General features: G+C 43.9%; 1 protein-coding gene across 7 annotated transcripts in view; it reads right to left on the bottom strand.

Annotated features, from left to right (window-relative positions):
- PASD1 (PAS domain containing repressor 1) overlaps window positions 1-21,026 on the bottom strand; it is a 54,805-nt gene that overhangs the window by 28,114 nt on the left and 5,665 nt on the right. For 3 of the 7 annotated variants that reach the window (XM_059859163.1, XM_059859158.1, XM_059859157.1), the window contains exons 2-5: window positions 3,563-3,654; window positions 2,899-3,043; window positions 2,140-2,196; window positions 692-846 (exon numbers count right to left, since the gene is read on the bottom strand). In XM_059859163.1, coding sequence (XP_059715146.1) covers window positions 692-846; window positions 2,140-2,196; window positions 2,899-2,912 — 226 coding nt within the window. In that variant the 5' untranslated portion in view covers window positions 2,913-3,043; window positions 3,563-3,654. The remainder of the gene's footprint in view (window positions 1-691; window positions 847-2,139; window positions 2,197-2,898; window positions 3,044-3,562; window positions 3,655-21,026) is intronic. The other 4 variants (XM_059859160.1, XM_059859159.1, XM_059859161.1 and 1 more) reach the window with 4 other exon arrangements.

Genomic DNA, 21,026 nt, shown 5'->3' with positions numbered 1-21,026 from the left:
TTTTTTTTCATTTTCAAGTAAGACTTCTTTAAAGAGGCTGTTAGAGGAATAATCCTTATATGAGTCTTCACACAAAGCCTTCTTGCATGCAACAGTCATTTGCCATGCTATCATAGTACAAATGCATTAGAAATCGAGAAAGGGAAATGGAGACATTTTAGGTGGCCTGAAGATAACCTTAAAAAATTAAGATCAATGGGCTAATTTTAGAGTAGTAGAGCATCCCTGTGAGCAAAGGGTCTCTGAAATTCTGGATCTGTTTCTTTCCACTCTGGAGCTGTTTCACAAGCTGCTTTTGTGAGTGCCCAGGCAGCAGGACAGGCTTATTATCTCCTAACCCAAGAGACCTGGGAAGATGGCACAGCTTACCCTCTCCCCTGACTTTTGTAATGGGCACTGTTCCTCAGCTTTTCTGTTTGAGAGTGCACAAAGCAGGCCAGGGGATGTGGAGGTCAGTGAGGGTAATGATGTAGCCACAGTAAGAGGCACACAGCATTGCATCTTTTCAAATCTGTCTGTGTTTAACTGGTCAGCAATGTATTCAGCTCTAGCCATGTCCTGAGACCAACTGCTGCCCCTTATTCTGCCCCTCACTCAGGCTCATGTCCTCTCTGGGTGCCATCTGAGATTCTTGGGAAAAACAGTTTGCAATTTTTGGTGGAAGCAGCTGCAGGGCCAGCACCCCCAGTACCTTTCTGTTTCTGTAGGAAGTCGATGGTCCTCTGCAGTATTGTGGACTTGTCCATCTTGAGAGGGTGGCCATGGCCCTGCAGCATGGTGCAGAGCTCTTTAATGAGGACATTGAACTGGTCTCTCCTCTTCTTCTCAGATTTGTTGCGTGATGCCCTGGGGACAAAACCACAAATGCCACTAAGCAGAGTGAAGGACCTACAGCACAAACCAGGGTGAGGCATCTACCCTGCCCCAGCAAAGCACTTTAAATACAAGAATCTAAACTCTGCTGGGAATGTTTATTTGCTTAAAATTGGGCTTGCACAGAAAGATTTTGCTGGTAGCAAGACTGAACTCACCAGCAGCAAGGAACACCTGGAGGTAACACATATTTGGGTTCATTTGGGAAAGATCATAACCTGGCATACATTTCATACATTTCATTTCCCTCTGTTTCAGAAGCAGTGATAGTGAAGGTGTTATGGGACAAATTCCTCCAGTAAGAGAAAAGTATGTTCATGCATATTCATGTTTTGCTCACTTAATTTTTATGAACTTTTGTTTTGCAGTTAGTACACACAGATAAAAGTCAAAATGTCAAGGGCTTCTCAAGGAGCTTATCAAGAGACAGCACTGTGCAGAGGCAACTGAACTGCAGAATAAAATCTTGTATGTGGTCTTGAAATCTAGTGCTGTGATGTATGAAATTGGGAATGTTACAGGTCTGGCTGCAGAACTACAACTGGTTTTCAGTTCCCAAAACAAAAATATTTATTAGGCTTTCCCCCTCCATTAAAAACAATAAAGGAGAAAGCAAATCCATTTAGTTCCTTCCAAAGTTTTTTTCCCAGTGCTCATATCTGAGATAACATTTTCATACAACCTCTTCCAGCAGTATTAATTTGCTTTACAACTGTATTCATGATGATACATACTTGCTGTGATCTAGACTGAGGGTGCTATGCAGAAAGCATTTCCATTCATATTCAGGTTGGCATTTGGATGTTCTCAGATCGAGCATTCCCAGCCATCTCTGCTTTGGCACTGGTGTACAATGACTAACAGAACTGAGCCAAGTGCTTCTCTGACAGGAGACTAACTCAGGCCTGTGCTAAAGCAGGACTGCTGAGGGAACTCTGCCCCAGGTGGGCAGTACTGCTTGATGCCAATAAAATCACAGGTCAGGAATCCTGCTGCAAGGTAATAAATAGCCATGGGATAGCACAAGCTCCTGGGGGCACAGCAGTGTAATTGAAGGCCCACTCAGCCAGATAACCCATTGCAGGGGTGGCCAAACTCTGTGAGAAGCCTGAATGGTGACTTAAATGATGCTGCTTATGGTCAGCTATACACAGCCTGTAAACTGTGTGGGAGCTTTGCCTCTGACATCAGTGGGGTCAAGTTCATTGCCAAGCACTGGACAACACAGCATTTAGAGTTCTCCTCCAGGAGTGCATGCTGTCATACCTCTTTGCCCTGTCCTTCTCATCTTCATCCATCAGTTCGTTTACACAACACAGAGCTCTGCAAGGAGAAGACAGAAGCACTTACTGAGACACATTCCCTGTCTTGCTCAGAATGTCAAAACATGGAGTGCAGTGGTTTGTACTTAAAGACCTCCTGGATGTTTCAATCTTCCCTTTCCTAAATTCCACTCTTGGCATGTCTTTCCTTGCTTGTTCAGTCAGCTACTGAGGCATGAGAAGTGAGACTGCTGCTACATGCCCAAACATCCACCTACAAGGACTTGAAAGGGAAAGATCTAAAAGCTAGCAGCCCCTCAGCCTGCCTTTGTCCTGCCCTCTGAGCCAGGGTAGGGAATCCTGCTGAAGCACCCATCTCTGCACAGGAATCAGCACTTCCTGGCAAATGCAAGAGCAAAAAAGAGAGAAATGTGCCCTGGTGTCTGCAGCAGGCAGCACCACAGCCTGTTCTGAGAAATCACATCAGTTACTGCTTGATTTCAATCACTGCCCGCCCTGCTTGAAACATATGTGAGATTTCTTTTCCAGTGGAAAGACATAGGAGAAAGAAACTGTGCTAATCCCCTAAAGGATTGGCATTAGGCATGTTATCAGGATATCTAAGAGATGATATGACAGACAGGTTAATCCAGAGCATCCTGCAGCCAATGACTGCTGCTTGCCCTGGTGGACTTCTCCCACATCATCTGAGCTGTGTCCTGGGATTCATACCCAAGGCTTCAATTTAAAATATCCTCCTCACCTGGCACTCACCATGGATGGAGAAAAGTGGCAACAACTCCCTCTAAGGACACAGTACTCTCAAGCTCCATTAAATGATGGAAAATTCAACACAAAGCTAACTTCTTCACTGGTGACTTGCTTTCTGTGACTCAGATGGGCTGAGTCTGAGGGACAGAGAGCCAGGGAGGTGCAGGTGAGGCAGCTGCTGTCACTCCACACCACGCTGCCCAGGTCAGCTCTGCTGGATTGCACCCCTTCAGACACCTCCAAAGAGGAAATCACACCCATCCCCACCCTCACAACCAATCTGCCCTCCATCTCCACTGAGCACTTTCTCTGCAAAACACCCCATGCTGCCCAGAACTCAAGGGGCATTTTTCAATAGGTACATCCAAAAGATTTGCTCTGTTTAGAGACTACTCCAAGCTCAAACAAGTTGGTAGCTATAAAAATAACACAAAACAGAACCACCCACAACTGTCAGGAAGTCAAGGATGCTTCTCACAGCAACAGCTACAACATTTTATCCTTCCTTCCCTGCTCCAGGGCAAGGATCTCCCTCCCTGCAGATGACCTGGGCAGAAGATACTGTATGAATTCTTTTGTTATGAATGCACTCCATAGAGAGGGAGTGGTCCTCACTGCCTGAGTCACCAAAAGCTACAAGCCAAATTAGAAATTACCTGTTCTATTCCTCAGATTCATCAGTCCAGAGTGACAGAGTGGGATTAGCACTTCTTATCACCATGTAAATAGAGATGGAGAAAAATTAATCCTGGAAGGAAAAGCAAGTCCAGTTAAAACACAGTTGCAGGTAAGACAGCCTAGACAGCTGCAATCACTTCAAGCTGAGAAAAGTCTACCACCACAAATTAGAACCATGCTCAGGTATGACTAATGAAAGCTCAGCAAAGCAATGGGAGTTGGACCAAGTTCTTGGACTCCTGGCTCTGTGGGCACCACCTGCTGCCACAGAAGCCACCTGGGAAAGCCAATGTGACCTCTCATGTCCAAAAAGCTGTGTTGACCCAGCAGGGTGGGAGAATGACCCTACTGGCTTGGAGCCACTGAGGATCAGCTGGAGTTCTTCCAAAGCATGACAGTTTACCTGGTGTGCTGTGAAAACAGAAGTATGACCTGTACCTCATCTATCAAATCTTGCAACCAAAACCTCCTTCAAGACAAACATGATCAGCAAAGCCAGCACAAGCCACAACCACCCAGCTGTGACTGGACCCAAGGCCTCCCCTTAATACTTGCTACTGATGGGACACACAAAATCTAGGGAAAATATCATGTAACTCCTGCCACCCCACAGAAGCTGCAACTGGAAATAACACCTGCATAGCAAACTTAAACTCAGTGGATCTGCTGTGTCTGTTCTCACAGCAGTGCTACCCCAGTCATGCCTTATTCCAGTTCAAAAGGAGCATGTTATTTGTTACCCCATTGAGCTGAGACTCTTATCCCCACTGCTCATCCCTCAGTGCTGTTCTATCAAAATCACTCAGTTGTTTCTTCTCTAGAAGAATGTCCCCTACAGAAGATTTGCTGACTGGGCATAAGTTCAGAGATACACAGGTATAAAGAAAAGTCTTTTTAAAGCAATGGGTTAAATTATGAAAAAATGCTTGTGGATACACAGAAAGATCTATCAAAAATTTTCAGGGAACGTTCTTTTTGAGCAGACTTGACCATGCAAAAATTAAGCTAAAGAAAGGGATTTTTCCCAAGCTTGGAGTGCAAAGCATTATTTTATGGAAACTGTATTTTATGGAAACTTTGCCCACAGGTTGTCTAACAACTGAAAGCTCCCAGGAAGCCTGGTGGGTTTTCTGCCTCATTAAAATGGTTGGCCTCCCACCCAGCTGGAACAGCAGCAAGTTGAGGGAAGTCTTGGTCCCCAAGAGTGTCAACAGTACAGCTGATGCTCACTGAGCCCAAACTGGGAAATGAAGCCTGGGTTCTGCACTCTTCAGGAGGAGCTGTCACTCTGCTGCAGTACAGCAGATGTGGGCTGCCAGAGCAATGAGGCTTCCTAATGAAAGTGAGCAATGCTCTCAGCCAACACCAGACTTGGAGGAGCTCACAGAGTAAATATCCATAAAAGAATTCACAGGCCCAACCACACAGAGCAGCTTTTTGCATGATGCAGCAGGACAGTGAGCAAGAAAAAGTCTTAGCAGAAGACACCTAAGGACAAAATAATCTTAAGTGGATTAAGCACTTCAGGACTGCATTTAGCTAAGTGCTTTTTGTCTTGTTATAAGACAGAGCTAAATATAGTAACCAGAATACTTAAGAATAGTTTCATAAGGGTTGTATACATTCCTCAGCCAGCTAAGACACTTAGCACTACTGACAGCAGTATGTCTGCAGGTTAAGAGTATTTTAAATAGATCCAGATAGAATCTCTTTGACCTTAACTGCTTTAACTAGAGGGATCAAAATTTATTTATTGCCTCCTGAAAATCGCCTTCTGTAACACTTTGAGAGAGGGATTCCTGAACTCTGTGGGCAGGTAAAGAGGAAACTTGTCAGTGCTGCTGGCATTGTTTCTCACCCCACCTACAACAGGTGAGGATCAGCTTCCTCACAAAGCAATGCACATCCAGCACTGCTTAATGCCCCCTGCACAGGGGAATGATTTTTTCCTTCCTTTGTACAGGGAGTCTCAAAAACCACTCATAGCATTTTAAGGGTACATTATATTTCAGACTTTTCAAATATCACAGCATTTGAAGTTGTTTCCAGGGTTACAGAAAGGGTAATGTAGCCAAATGACAGCCTTAACAAGACAAATGGACTTTGCAGTCAACAACTAATAGCTAAAGCATTATTCCATGCTATCTGCTATATTCTGGCACATTTTTTACTGAAGAGAGGAGGACGGAGGGGATTTTCTGTGTCACAGAACTATCTGACTCCAGGAGCTATCTAAAACTGCAAACCTGTGAGTAAAGAAAATGTTTATTTATTGTCTTGCTGCAAACCATCAAAATATTAATATTGCCTTAGAGTAACTCTTAATGGAACAGTCAGACTTGTCCTGAAACCAGCATTTCCTATGAATGTTTCATTACAGGTTAAATTTTAGTTATTTGGTTATGTCACTCATGGCAAGGCAAAGATATTTCTCTGAGAGATGCTGCCCATTTCTTTGTGATCAGCAGTGAATAAAGCTTTCATCCATCACCTAAAAGTGTCCCGAACCCAGATGATTTGATTGCTTTTCCCAGCTATAACAACTGGCCTAATGAAAACCATTCTCTATGCATAGAAGCTTTGTTCTGCTTGTATTTGAGTTTTCATAGAATTTTGCATTAAAGTAACATACAGCAGTTAGGGAGTCTTCAAATCTATACCACAGGAAACACTTTAATTATGGAAATGTGCTGTGCTAATAATTTTCACAGACTTTGTATGCAATGAATTCATCAGAGAGCCCTCAATTACAAGATGCAGCACTTTGTGGCACGATGCAGTCACAAATAAGAGAGATAACACATTCTGCAGCAATATGATTTACACGTCAGTATGCCAAGGTTTCATTAATCTTGAGGCAACAGGAGGGCACAACTCCCTGGCAGCAAAACAGCTGATTTCATTTTTAAAAGGCAGAATTTAACCTCTTCAGCAAAGTGCTGGTTCAACTGTAAGATGCTTATGTAGATGGCATTTGAAAAGCCAAGCAGTGTGGCTGAATCCCTATGGCTGTTTGGCACAGGGAGGATCAGCATCTCTGCTGATGCCCAGCAGCCCTGAAGTCCTGGCCCTGCTGCCAGTGCTGTGCCACCCACCCCTGCTCCAGCCATCCTCTGTCACACAGAGACAGATGTTTGCCCCAGTGTCACAGTGAGTGGGTGACAGCAGCAGCAGATGTGCCATCCCCATGTGCCAGAGCACCCCACAGGGCACAGCCTCACCTCTGCTGTGCCACAGCCCACACAGAAACACAGAGACTAAACCAGAGGAGTTGCCTGTCTGTGTTATTTGATCTGCTTGCTTACTTATTTCTGCCTCTACTTCACCCTCTCCTTTCCTTGCCATGCCTTGCCTTCTGCTGTTCTTCACTCTTTTCTGCCCTTCCCTCACTTATCCCCTGTACTTAACAACTGGATCACAATTCAGAGAATTGGATCTCTTTTGAATATGGTTTCTCTTCATCTTGCTCTTTCTTATATCACCAGTCTTCATCTTTCCATTGCTTTTTCTTCTCCATGTTCCTCACTTTCTTCTTCTCCAAAGAGAAAAACTGTGCAATGATCTGAGTTTTGACAATCACCCAGCCATTTCACTGTGGGAACTCGGCTGGGCCAGGTCTGAGGCACACATGCCTGACAGGTTCTCTTTAGGGACACACTGCCTGAGGAATCAAGGCAAATCAAGGCAAATCAACCCATCTGAGGGGTTTTGGCTCCAATGTCCAGCTCCAGGAGCACTGGGTCCTGTCCTGCCTGACAGCTCCCAGCCCCAGTTTCAGACCCTCTTTGGAACAACTGGGATCTGCCTCAGGTAGAGCTGTGCAGCTCCAAGCCTGACACAAACACCACCCTAGATGCACAGGGTGGCTGAGGGAAGTGCTCCAGCACAGCACAGCCCCCCACAGCAGCAGCAGCACACCCTGCAGCTCTCTGGGGCTGCTGTGACTGTACCTGAATCCTCACAGCATCTTTGTGTGCTGCAGCGTGGGTGATGGTGGTCAGTGGGGGAGGGAACCAAATGTTCTGTGTGTCCCCTTTGTTACCTGCCAGAAGTGGACTTTTTGTGCTACCACTGTAACTTTTGCATCCCAATGCACTTATCTACAGCATACTCTCCCCTGGTTTATTGAGCTCTAAATTTAGCTTGTTACCTGTGACAGATTTATGACAACATTCATTACAGCAGTAACAGCTTCAGACAGAAGCTAAAAAGTGTCCCAAGAAAATGGATTATACCAAACAGTTACACCATAAAAAAGGCTGTAATGGAACACTGTGATTCAGCACAGAAGTGAAATGAAAGATACAGGCAGGAACAATGGTGGTGTGTTGTTTTTTAGTTTGGTTTTGTTTTGTTGTTGTTTTTTGTTTTATTTTGGTTTTGGTTTTAACCAATATATGGTGCTTCTGCAAAACGAAAGGCAGAAAAGGATTAAAAACTAACAGATACTTGAAAAGAAAAGATGATTACTGGAACATTTTGTTCTCTAAGATTTCTGTCAAATCCTGGAGAAAATAGCTGCCCAAGTTTGCTCTGTTCTAGCAAATTGCTGAACCTTGCAGAGTAAAGATACAACATTGTAGAATATTATTCAAAATGTCTCTGGGGTTTCTGTAACAATAAGAACATGCATCTAATTAATTCTACCAATTTGTCTAATGGCCCCTTAAAATTCCCAAAACATGGCAAAAAGAAGAATGCTGATTCACAGCCCTAAGAAATACAAAACTGTACTTTTAGCACAAGCAAACCAATATTTCTTCTGCAGTCTTGGGTGGATACCTGTGTTCATTTGTTGCCATTCAGTTACTACAGGAAAGGTAAATAAATGTGTGTTGTGATATGAAATGATGATATCCAACCTATAAACAATTATTTACTGTGCCTGACTCAGACAAAGAGCCAAATAATCCTCAAATAATAACATGACTCTCCCTCATGTGGGATGAGAGCAAAGGTAGTTGTTCACAGTCAGTCCTTCAGCAGCAGTTGAGATTGTGTATTTTCAGGGCAAGAATATTGAAAGTGAATGGTCAAAAGTCTTTTGAACAGAATGTTCTCCAACACTTATAGCTCTTAAAGCTCTGTTTCTGGGGGATCCAAATGATGCAAATGCATGTGTGTGGGGGTGAGTGCATAAACACATCTTTTATTTCAGAGCAATTTGCAAGAAAATACCGAGAGCCATTTCTACCCAGGAAAGCAGTGGTGACATTCAGGGTGACTCCTGCAGTGCTCACCTCCTGATCCTGGGAGTGAAGTAACCATTGCTGCTGGGTGCATGGGAGGGGAGGTGAGCAGAGAGCCCTTTCTCCTGCCTGAGGTCACTTCCTATCATATTCACTCTTCTGGCAAATCACAAAGGCGTGGGGGGTGTGGGGAGGTTAACCCAATACATTTCAGCAATGAAAACAGTGACTTAACAAGCTAAAATAATTCCTCCCAAAGCTATTGATTCTCCAGCTTAAAAAATTACACCATCTGATCACAAACCTGGTGTTGAAACTCTGGCTCATTTCAGGGTTTCATTCAGAAGAGTTTTAACACTATCAGAGCCAACCAGCAAGGTCAGTTTAAAAGAAGCCAGCACTCTGCTCTGTTGGCAGGGTTATCTTCTGCAGGACTGCCTGCCAAGCTGCTGCTGGGCACCCTGACCCCTCCTGCTCCATTTTCAGGGAGTGCCAGCTGGAGCAGGGAGCAGGGATCACCAGACTCCCTGGAGGTGCTGTGCATTACTCCCACCAAGAGGACACAGCTCACATCACCTGCACTGGGGGCATTAACTGAGGTCCTTGGGTCCTTTTTCGGTTTTGGATTTTGTTTTGGCAACAAGGTAGGTACAAGGACAAACATGTCAAAGCTGCCTGTTTGGATGCATCACCCTGAAATCCTCTTGTAATTCCTCTTCCATTTACCATGGGTGAAACTTATCCTAAGCAGAGAGCTACATGAAGTCTATGTGTCATTAAACTGCCTACCTTTGTGCCTTGAGCTCTCCCAGTCCACAGAATAAATGTAAGCATTAGACAGCAAAGAAAATCAGGGATCTAATTAAACTAAATACCTTCTCCTCTACTTTTCTGAGTAAGAGAACACTCCCAGCAACTACCAGTTCATTGAAAGAGGCAATAATAGCATTCATGTCCTTAGCTGTTCTCTTTTTCTCCTCAAAAAAATACATTTTTTGCATTGTTTCTTCTTTGCCTTTCTCTATCTTGCATACAAAATGCATTTCAGATGCTCGAGGATGGTACAGATAAGGAGATGAGCACTTGTGCTTTGTGTTTGCTTGTGCTGGAGGTTGAACTCATATTGCAAAAATAAAATGTAAGGCCTGAGGGGCTGCTTGCAATGCACAGTGGAAGCAGAGCAAGCAGCCTTCAACTGTGTCAGAAGTGGGTCCTAGGTGGTTTCAGGACCACGCTGCAGAAGTGTCTGCTCCAGAGGGCAAAACCACTGTGTATGACTTGGCTTCAGGATGCATCTACTCCCAGCCTGCAGGACCAGCAGATGGTCGGAGCTATTTGTGGACTGGAGGGTTTTCCTTCAGAAGTGTCTTCTGTCTACAAGCATTGCTCCCTGGCCATGGCTCTACAAGTGTGCCTCAGCTCATTTTAAAGGCTGGCAGGAGTCAGGGTGCAGCCAGGGAAGTGATGCACTCAGCACCCCTGAAAGCAGGAAGAGTCCAGCAGCTCCCAGCCCTGCTCAGGGGAGGAGCTGGACACCACCAGGGCTCTTCCACTGTCTGAGCAGATGTTTAGCAGAACTGCTCCACACCTGCACATCAGGTCTGCCCCTCTCTGGCATGCTTGGACTGACTGTGTGTGACACAAGTCAGAGTCTGTTAGAAGCACACAGCTTGCTACACCTGCATCTCCCTGACAGTGACCAGTCCCATGGCTCTGGATGCCCCTTCCAAGAAAGGGCAATTCAGCTGCTCCTCTGCTGCTGTGGGGAGCAGGTGGGAAGGCAGCTGGATGGGCTGGATGCAGCACAGTCAGTCTGCAGACAGCCAGCAACCTTTGGCCCCATCATTTCTGCCCTTCCTTAGATCTGCTTGGTCCTCTGCACACTCTGGGGAGCCCTTCAGCTGGTGAACTCTGGGAAGTTTGGTTCTTGTTCAGCATCCTTTGATTTCTACTGAACAATGTCTACTTTTCTGACTCCTTGCAAGCAGCTTGCTGCCATCCTTTCTCCTGTCTAGTGCTTTTACCTCAGGAAGTCTCAGCACACTCTACAAACAAAGTTATCCACCCTTGCTGTACAAATGAAACAGGGGCACACATTTTACCTCTGTCTCCTTTGTACAAGTGTCCCAGTTTTGGGAAGCTGAATTTGAAACAGTGAATGCAGTTACAGCCTAATTTTCAGTAATGCTGAAATCCAGCATTTGCACCTACAAATACAGAACATTTTGGAAAAACTCGACCTAAATCATTGACCCAAGGTCATGCAGCAGAGTTAAGAAGTGAATCCAGATGTCCCCATGATTAGCTCTGTCTACTGGCATTCAGTCAAGTCTTCCCTCCTAAAATAAGCTTCCTGAAGCATCTAAGACTATAGTCTTAGAACTCCCCTGAACACCCAGCACTGGTAAGACCTGATTTTCAAATGCAGGAGGGGGGGAAAAACCCAGTTCATTATTTTCTCCTCAAGTGATCACTGAATGACCAATCAAAGGGCAGCTCAGAGTCATTTGATCTCAAACTTCTTCCTATAAATAAAAAAAGGAAGATTCTTCTCCCTTTTCAAACAGCATAAAGAAAAAATGTTGTGCCTCATTAATTCTAGACCTGAGTAATTAAATCTGCTCTCTGTTGCAATCTGTTTCCCATGTGTATCACCAACCTGGAATTTCTGGAACTCAATACATAAGGAAGCTATTCAATAAAAGGAAATACTATGACAAAAGGATTAGAGAAGGTCTGAACCAGACTGAAAGACTCCCTATATCAGAGGAGAATCCAGTTCCTTATCCAGAGTTCAGCTTTTCAATTTTGACCAGTATCTCAAACCAAACACTGCAAAAACAATGGATCTCCCAGAACCAGACCACCTCTCACCTGTGGTTCAGGGGCAGAAGAAAAGAGGGAACAAGGTGAGCAGACCTGTGTGGTATTGCAGCAGAAGTGGAACAGCACTACCTGTCTGTACAGCTTAACTGCTTGGCAGAATAGAAGAAAAGAGAATATTTCAGTTGGAAGGACCAGCTAGTCATTCTACTACAATGACCAGCTAGTCCATCTGCCTGACCACTTCAGGGCTGACCAAAAGTTAAAGTATGGTATCATGGGCATTGTCCAAATGCCTCCTGAATGCTGTCAGGCTTGGGAAATTGACAATTCCTCTCTAGGAAGCCTGTTTCAGTTTTTGACCACCCTCTCCTTAAAGAAAGGCTTACCAATGTCCAGTTTATGTAAAAGACCTGTGAGAAAATTATAAGGAGCTTTAGTAGCTAAAATTCAAAGTCTTCCCTGCAAGCTCAGTTATATCTACTTATCCATTAAATGAATATCAAAGGATTCACTGCAGCTGAGCTAAGTGACCTCATTTTCCATCTTTGGCTTCATGCATTCAAGTTCAAGCATAAGAAACATCCTCACCCTCTTGGTGTGTTTAATTCTAGAGCATTTCAGGTATAATCTGCACCTAAGTCAAAAGGCATTTAAACAAAGCCCTTAGATTTCAAAATTTGTCTTATCCTCATTTGGCTCCCAGAATTTCAGCTGCTTTCCTTAAATGCTCTGCTCACATCTGCGCTCCAGCTGAGCCACGTTCATGCCCCACTGACCTGACCACTGCCATCTCTGTAATCTTGCAGCTGAGAATAACCAGCAATGCACTCAGTCCCTGTGAGCATCAAGAGCCTGTCAAGAAGGAGGAGGCACAGAAGAGCCAGCCTTTATATAACAGGGAAAAGTAGGATTTCACAGAAAAAACATTGTTCAGCTAAGGTGAGTAATGGGAGCTGCACGCCTGCAGTGCCCTGGTCCAGTTCCCCTGGGCAATGTGGACTGGAGGTGTCAGCATCTTGCAGGATTACTCTCTGCAATGGCAGCTGGCAGATATTTTTCTAACAGAGAGCACAGCAACATCGTTCACACTCATCTGACTCCATTTGCTGCTGCTCCTATTCAAACTCGGCTAATCCAATCAAGTTATTTCTTGGCCTGTGCCTTAAAGCTGAGTAAGTAAACACCTTTCGTAAGGCCTGAGCCCACTTCTTTCAAGTGCATGATTAAGGGCTAGACTTGAGCATTATTGTGGGAAAACCTACTACATTACTTGCAATTCCCAAAATCACACTCTCAGGTGTCTTGAAGTGGCACTTTCCATCAGTGTTTTACTCCTTGCATGACAAATATCGAATACAGTCACAAAGGGGCACAAACACCAAATATCCACCTGTGTTTCAGCTGCCCTGGAGAACGGCTCTTTGAGCTGAGAATAGCTCATAATGGCACCACTTAGAGACTATGATGCAAAATATTTTCTGTGGCTACCAGACCTTCTCCACAGATGTTTCTTCTTGTTTACTATGAAGGAGGCAGATGATAAATATAGTCAGCAAATGTATTTTGGACAAAGTCGTACTCATCTGTAGTATTTGCATTAAGTAACACTAGGAGACTTAAGCAAGAGAAAAGATGTTGGCCCAACTGTAATTCCTTCTCTGGTACACCAAGGATGAACTATTGAAGTTTACAAGTGTTTTTCAAGAAGAATTGTTGCCACTTATGCTGGTATTGCTAATAATATAACTGATCTTGATAATAATATAACTGGAGTATTTTCTCCTTTTATTAAAACACCCCCACATGCTTCTTTTTCTCTTCTCTGAGGCGCTTTTAACTTCACATCCAATATTCTCCTTGGCACTGTCTTGCCCACATCACTTCTCAACGAGCTCCTCAAAAGATGGATACTTGTTTTGAAAGCTTCAGGAATAAAGGAATATTTAAACAATTAACTGCAATCATATTCATCATCCAGCATGGTACCATGGATATGCACTAGAAATATAATGAGAAAGTAAAGCTTTCCTTCAGGAAGAAGAAAAGAGAAGATAAACATCCACAGATCTCTCTCTCATTACTTTCTTATCTTTTTTAGAGTGCAAATATGTCAGTCACTGGAACACTTTCATACTAGGTCATTATTGTTACACATATTATGCACAAAGACCCAAGGCCTCATTCTGTCATAGATAAACTATTCACACACATCCTTTTTTTTCCCCTTACAGTTTATTTGCATGGCTGGCTGGATAATCAGTCATAATAACAAAATATGACTCAGCATGGCTGAATGTCCAATTCACTTTGGGGATTTTCTTGGAGGTTTTTTTTTTTTTTTAACTATTGAAGACCAGAAAAGATCTGTCCCTCCCAGATAATGTTAATGTAAAAAAGATTTGATTAAACACAGAGGTCAGGGGAAGGGGAATGGATCAAACAGCAACATTTCTACTGCCATGCCCTCAAAGAGGCTCTGGCTCTTCAGCAGCTCTGACCATGCTGCAGGGTGCAGGGAACCTTGTCCCCCAATGCAGCATGGATGGGGGGATTTGTCCCAAAATCCCCTCCTCAGGGTGGAGGGAGGATGCAGGGCAGAGAACTGGTCACGTTCCTCAAGCATGGGCATCCTTGATATTAAGGACATATGTGCTTTTCTGGGCATCTAAATTCCGTCTGTGGGTTATTACAATTGTACAAGTACACAGAATATTTTAAAATACGATTTATTTCACATCTGCAATAGTCCAGTACTAAGAATCCTCCTAGTATCAGTCAAAATCAACACTCCAGTGTGGCCACTAAGTGAAATACGTGGGTCCCTCTCTCTCAAAGGACAACTCTCCTCTACTTATTTAAGTTCATGGCAGTAGCAATGGGCACTGCCATCCTGCTGAGCAATCCTGGCTGCATGAATGTGACTGACAAAGATGGTGAATCTGAATGTTTGACACCTCTGGTTTCTGGTTTTCAAGTAAGAGACTAGCCCAGCAGAAACGGCTGCAGTGTGAGAACATATTTCACCTGGGACAGAGTGAAAATAGCATTCAGAGCCTGGCCCTCCATTCAGCCAGATCCACAGGCACATGTCTTTATTTTTAACCATCTGTGTAATTCTTGGGTGAAAGAAGCAGGATATATTTGTGTTTTCCAGAATTAGGGTAAACATGAATTTTTACCTAGGGTTTCCTGACTAAAGCACCTTAAATTGCATAACCATATACAAATAATGTCTGTTACTGTATTTATCAGAACAAAATTAGTGAGGCTGAGAAAATCCACATTAAAATCAGCTGATGAAAGGAATCACATTGTAATGTACATGCATAAAAAGCACATGGAGCTTATTTCTGTGAGAATCTGACTACAGAAAGCCACCAAGACCAGCAAGATTCCTGACAAACATCTACACAGGCGCATGAAGCCAGCAGCAGAAGTTAAAAATGCCCATGACCTTTAGCTGGCAGTCCCAATTTCCCCAGAATTCCACACCACGTCTGAGAGGTAAACATCATCTGTACTCCCAGGCTCCTTCCTTAGTGCACTGCTGACGTGCACATCTGCTAAAAATCACAAGCAAACTACACAGTAGTTTAACTGAAACTCAAACAGGGAAAACATTCAATTAGGCAGAGAGAAAAGCTAACTTCCTCCTTCCTTTCCTTCCTCTCAGCAGCCTTTCTGCAAGAGATCAGTATTGAAACTCTTACCTACTTTGAAACTGGTATTACACCTGCCCTGATTTAATGTCAAAGTTTCTTCCAACTTAATTTGGTTTTAACAAGTGAGAAGTGCAAAACAAACAAGAAATTAAAGCTGTGTCCCTCATTATTGCTTAAGCAGAGCAAGTACTCCAAAGAGCCAGCAGAGATTTGAGGCAGCCGCTGCCCAAAGGGGCGCAGAGCACCCGATCCTGGCTCAGCCACCACAGTGGCTGTGCTCACCCCCACAGCTTGGCACCAATTGTAAAAGCTGAGACAGAGGATGGGTGCTCAGGCTGTCATCTTGCTCTCAAAGCCAGAATTTACTCTGGTGCCATGAACATCTCCCAGTGGCAGGATCTCCAGCTTTGTGCTCATCCCGAGGACAAGCGCTGCATGGTTATCGGGGTTAGGGATGTTAAGGATTGTGCTTCTCCCTCTCCACTCTGCCCTCATGAGAGCCCACCTGGAGTTCTGCATCCAGCTCTGAGGTCTTCAGCACAAGAAAGATGTGGACCTGCTGCAGAAGTCCAGAGAAAGGGCCACAAAAATGATGAGAGGGCTGGGGCACCTCTGCTGTGGAGACAGGCTGACAGAGCTGGGGTTCTTCAGCCTGGAGAAGAGATGCCTCTGGGGAGACCTCATTGTGGCATTCAAAGACTAAAGGGAGCTTATAAAAAAGAGGGAGAGATACTTTTGACATAGGTAGATATTTATAGGAAAAGGGGGAATGGTTTTAAACTAAATGAGATTAGATTTGGATTAGATATTAGGAGGGAATCCTTCACAGTCAGGGTGGTGAAGCCCTGGCACAGGTTGCCCAGGGAGGCTGTGGATACCCATCCTGGAAGTGTTCAAGGCCAAGCTGGGTGCGGCCCTGAGCAACCTGGTCTGGTGAAAGATGTCCCTGCCATGGCACAGGGGGTGGAATCAGATGGTCTTTAAGGTCCCTTCCAACCCAAACCTTTCAATGCTTCTCTTTGGCTGTCTTCAAAGCGAGCCCCTGGTTACGATCAGCGCTGTCACAAAATGTAATCCTAAGTACCTAAACTTATTTCTTCTACACTGAAGTTAAAATGAATAAGAAATCAAGCACAGTGCCACAAAATGCTTCTCTTCAGCCTCAGAAGCTTGTTTACCATTGCTGTAGTAGCTGAACTGCTGAATGAAATATTTACAACTATTCATGCAATCAAACTCATTTTCCTTAGGAAATAACTGATTAGGTGTCTCACATCTGTTCCTGACAATGATTTAAGCCTCTGCTGATCCCTGTCTAGACCTGACATGAATGTTAATGTTTTAGAAACCATCATCCTCAATAGGAGGGTGATAACAGACTCTCTGGGTCTGCTGGTGGTGTACTGCAATGGGGAAGCTCTGCTGCATCTGCAGTTGAAGGGTGACACAACCAGCCCACAGTTTTCTCTAACCCTGCCACCCAGGGCTTGGGAAGCCTGGCAGGAGACAGAAGCTAGAGTAGAGCTCAATGCAGAATTATCTTGAGAATTATCTTCCTATCCCTGTCAGAAGTTTTTAATATCTCCCAGATGCTTGCTTCCTTTATGCAGAGTAGCAATCCTGCTCCTCCACTCTCCAGCACGACATGTCATCCTTTCACCAACATTTCCCCATCGGGGCCCTTTGATGGAAGCTGCTGCAAGTGTTGCAAGGCTGTGAGAAAAATCAGCTGCTAATAAAACTGATTGACATTATACCCTCACAAAGCATGATATTCATGTCAGGAAAGACAAAAATTAATTCCAAATTTTTTCTCAGATAAGAGCAAAGACTTCAATGACAGAAGAGTTGGTCTCTATTACTCCTTCTGGTAAGGGTGATAACTCAGCTTCCTAAGTTCTGACCAGAGCAACTAGGCCAGAAGAAAATTTTTGGCAACACTCATCAAGTATTAGCTGAAGGTCAAGGGACTGAAAACCAAGTGAAATAAATGAACATTGGCCTGTCAGTGACCTTGTAGCACTGCAATTCAAATAGAAATGAAGTCTATGTAAGTGTCTGAAGAGTAATCTCTAAAGCAGTCAGAAATGCTGCATAAAAGTAGATTTCAAACACAATCCAAAGAAGATTAAACTGGCAATTCATCTCTCTTAGGACTTCTATACATCATAAATAGGCATTATGCCTTCTATGTAAAGCAGCCCATTATCTGATTTATTCACCAATATCTCTTCTTATTCAAACAATTCAAACCAGACTATATTAGAAAACCCCAGAAAAATTTCCTTAGCACTGCAACTTTTGAAATAAGTTGATGATTTATATTTATAAAATTTTACTTACTGTACAACTAAATTCATGTTTGTTAATATAATACACTATCTCTAAGGACAATTTTAAAGAAAGATGCTATCCCAGCTGGATCATTTATTAATATTCACATGCTTTCCTTCAAAAAAAAAAATCACAACACAGAAGCTGTTCTTGTTGGCATTAGTCTTTTTTTCATCCCCCAAGTGAAAACAGAAATTCTGCTCTAGTCACAACAGCATACCACCAACAAACTCATCATTCTAACACTCCATTCGAACACTCATGCCCTTTTAACTGTGAATATATCCAATATAAGGAATTCAGCTCCAGATTCAAAACATGTACCCTGGATAAGACAAAACCCTGACTCAGCCCCATTTCAGGTTTACAAATGGCTTAGTGGCAATTTTAGTCCATTTGTTTTTTGCAATTATTCTTCTCCCATTTTAGGCAATGGATTTTTGCCCTTTCCAGACAATACACCAGGATTATTGCAGAAGCATACACTTTCCTTCTAACCATCTTCTTCTGGGAGCCTCTCCTTCCATGCTCTGAATTATTTCCAAAATAAAGTTGAAAAGTTGAAAAACAGAATTGCAGACAATTTTCCCCATGCAAAATAATTTTCAGCAAGGCTTCCTGAGTTGTGCAGCCTTCCCCAAATAATGGACTTCAGCTCCAGTCCAGTGAGACACTGACACCAGGAGGTTTTGCTGTTGAAAGGCCCAGTCCCATGAGATGTGAAGATGGCTCAGATAAGAAAGTGCTTCCTCAGAAGCCCATGCTGCAGCAGAATGAGCAATGAGAATTGTCAGCCCCAGGACTGGCACCCAAGGCCAGTGTAAGCTCCCTGTGCAATGACACAGCTGCACATCACTGCTCAGTGTGGGAGGTTAACCCCAGCCTTTATGATGGAAAGAAAATACAGTAACTCACTTTTCCTCTGTCGACACATTGTCTCCACTAATGAGAAGGCTCAGCCCTCTGCATAAGCAAAATTAAACAGAAAATGTAGGTGTCAAGATTAGCACAAAGAGTTTATTTTATTAATACTTCCTGCTGTGCCCTTTGGACAGAAAGCCAGCCCCAAAAGGAAGCCATTACAATTATTCAAGAGTAAAAGCAAACTATTAATACTCATCTTTAATATATACATCAGTAGCAGAGCCAACCCAAGTCCCACCTTTTTGTCTCGTGAGTCATTTAACACACACACTTAACACATCACTTAATACAATTTGATTGGAAGCAGTTTGATCAGAGTGAATGTTTTCAAGTTACTGTAAATTGAGCCAGTGTACATTGCACTCAGAGACAGGACAAACAGGTTTATGGTCAAACTTCCTCAGCAAGGGGTGTAACCCTCCAGCTATTAGAGCCTCCCTAATTGCTGCCTTTGCTGTGACAAGCCATCAGTGGACCAAACACACAGCATCCTCCTCTATATATAAACACCTATTTGCAGTTTGTGCAGCAGAGCTTTGAACAGCCTAAAACCAAGGACTGACTCCTGTTTTTCTCTTCAGCTGATACTTTGGGAGAGGTCCCCACAAAGAAGCTGGTGGAAGTTCAACCTTTGTCTTCATCAGGGCCAGGGGTTTATCTCATCCCCTTCAGATAAAGCCTCTGCATTGGCTTGAAAATCTTCCTATAATGCTGCCATATCTATGCAAAATACCTATCAGCAATGGGAGCTCTTGTCAGCTCATCTATTGCTCATTAATTACTCCAAAAAATGATTTACTTAGTATGTTGTTTATGATCAAAACTTTATTGTCCGGAAGCAATGCACCGCATTGTGCTCCGCATTAAACCAAGATTAAAGTAGGCTGAGCCCAGAAAAGAACCAACAAACCCTTTATTAATTTCTTTTAAGCATGTGTGTATGCATGTGTTTGTGGGCTGAACAGATGAAGCAAGAGAGGAGATTAGCATTTTTATAGATATGGTTCCTGCCATTGCTACATACTCGAAAATCTTGCCTCGGCTTTGGCACTTTGTAAACAAGAATAAACACACCTACAAATATCTTTGCATTTATCTATTAGTCAATCAGTCAATCTGCCTGTAACTGACACTCAGCAAAGCACCTCACATTTACTTATAGGTGAGGGGGAACACCTCGATGATCCTTCCAACTCAGAATATTCCACAATCGTGGGGAGGCAGAGGCCCAGTGCAGTCTCTGCTGAGCCGTGAGGCTGCCGCTGGATAAAGAGGGGTGAAGCCTCTGCCCAGAGCCAGGACACAGAGAACAGTGCAGGTACAAGAGCAGGTACCACACAGCAGCCAGCCAAAACCTGGGAACTCTGTGTAAAACTGAAAACACATTTCTATTTCACACAACAGGCCCCTGCAGAGCAGCCCTGAAGAACTGAGGTCCCAGAAGGTGATGGAAGGTGATGTGCAGAGTGGCAGAGCCCTGCATGCCATGGGAGAGTGGTGCAGGAAAGACCAAATCCTTTGCTGTCCCTGCCTGCTGTCACACCAGGTGACAGGGATCCAGCAGGAGGGTGGTACAGTCACCCCAGTCTGTCAGCTCTGCAAGGATCAGGTAGCAAATGTGTTGAAGGCAGTTGTTAGCCAGGGTCACCTCTCTGATCACCCCCAGAACACGTGTGTGACCCACAAACCACCCCATGTTCACCTTCCACCACCTGCAACAGGAGCCCAACTCCAATGCACAGGGGTGTGTGTGTGTCTGTGTGCGTGCAGCAGTCCTCCAAAGCTCCAGGGCTCCAGGGCCTGGCTCTGCCCCCTCCCTCTCCCCCAAACAAAGATGTTTTGCAGCGCTCTCAGCAATGTTTAGCGAGCCTCTCGGTTACCATAGCGTTATGCACTGAAGGAATGTCGACAAATTAATCAATTGTATAATTGTGTTTGCCTAAGAATACAAGTCAGTCAGATGATTCAATGCATTTCAACAGCTCCATGGAGTTTGGTTAACATACTTCTTTTTCTACCACCTCGGTGTTACCCTCATCGGTGCTGACGTTTTTCAGTATTTCAATTTCCCTTTACAGCCACATTGGCAGGTAGGCGATCTCTGCTGCAGGCTAAGTTGAGCTGTTTTCCTTCTTCCTTGCCTGCTTCATTTCTGTCTTGTTTTATCTACTTCCTTCTCTATTTCTCGTAATAAGATGGACATCATACATTCAACTTTACACTAACCACTCTGTGTTTTTAAAGTTACTAATTCATCACTAATGGTCAGCAGTCACTTCTTTCTTCTAGATTTTATCCTGCAAGATTTAGAGAATTTTGCTCTGATCAACACCAGAGCAAAGCTGATATTAACTCCAGGTTCCCAACTACTTTGGGAATATCAGGTTAAAAGGGAACCCCAACCCAGCACTCCAGTCTTGGAAAACAATGCTGGAAAACAACAACATCTCTTCAACCTGCCAAGAGGCACCAGAAGCCCAAAACCACATCCTCACGTCATACAGTAA

This window comes from Haemorhous mexicanus, chromosome 14, assembly GCF_027477595.1.
Source record: "Haemorhous mexicanus isolate bHaeMex1 chromosome 14, bHaeMex1.pri, whole genome shotgun sequence".
In the NCBI taxonomy this organism is placed as follows: domain Eukaryota; kingdom Metazoa; phylum Chordata; class Aves; order Passeriformes; family Fringillidae; genus Haemorhous; species Haemorhous mexicanus.
This window is presented reverse-complemented; position numbering and strand designations above follow the sequence as displayed.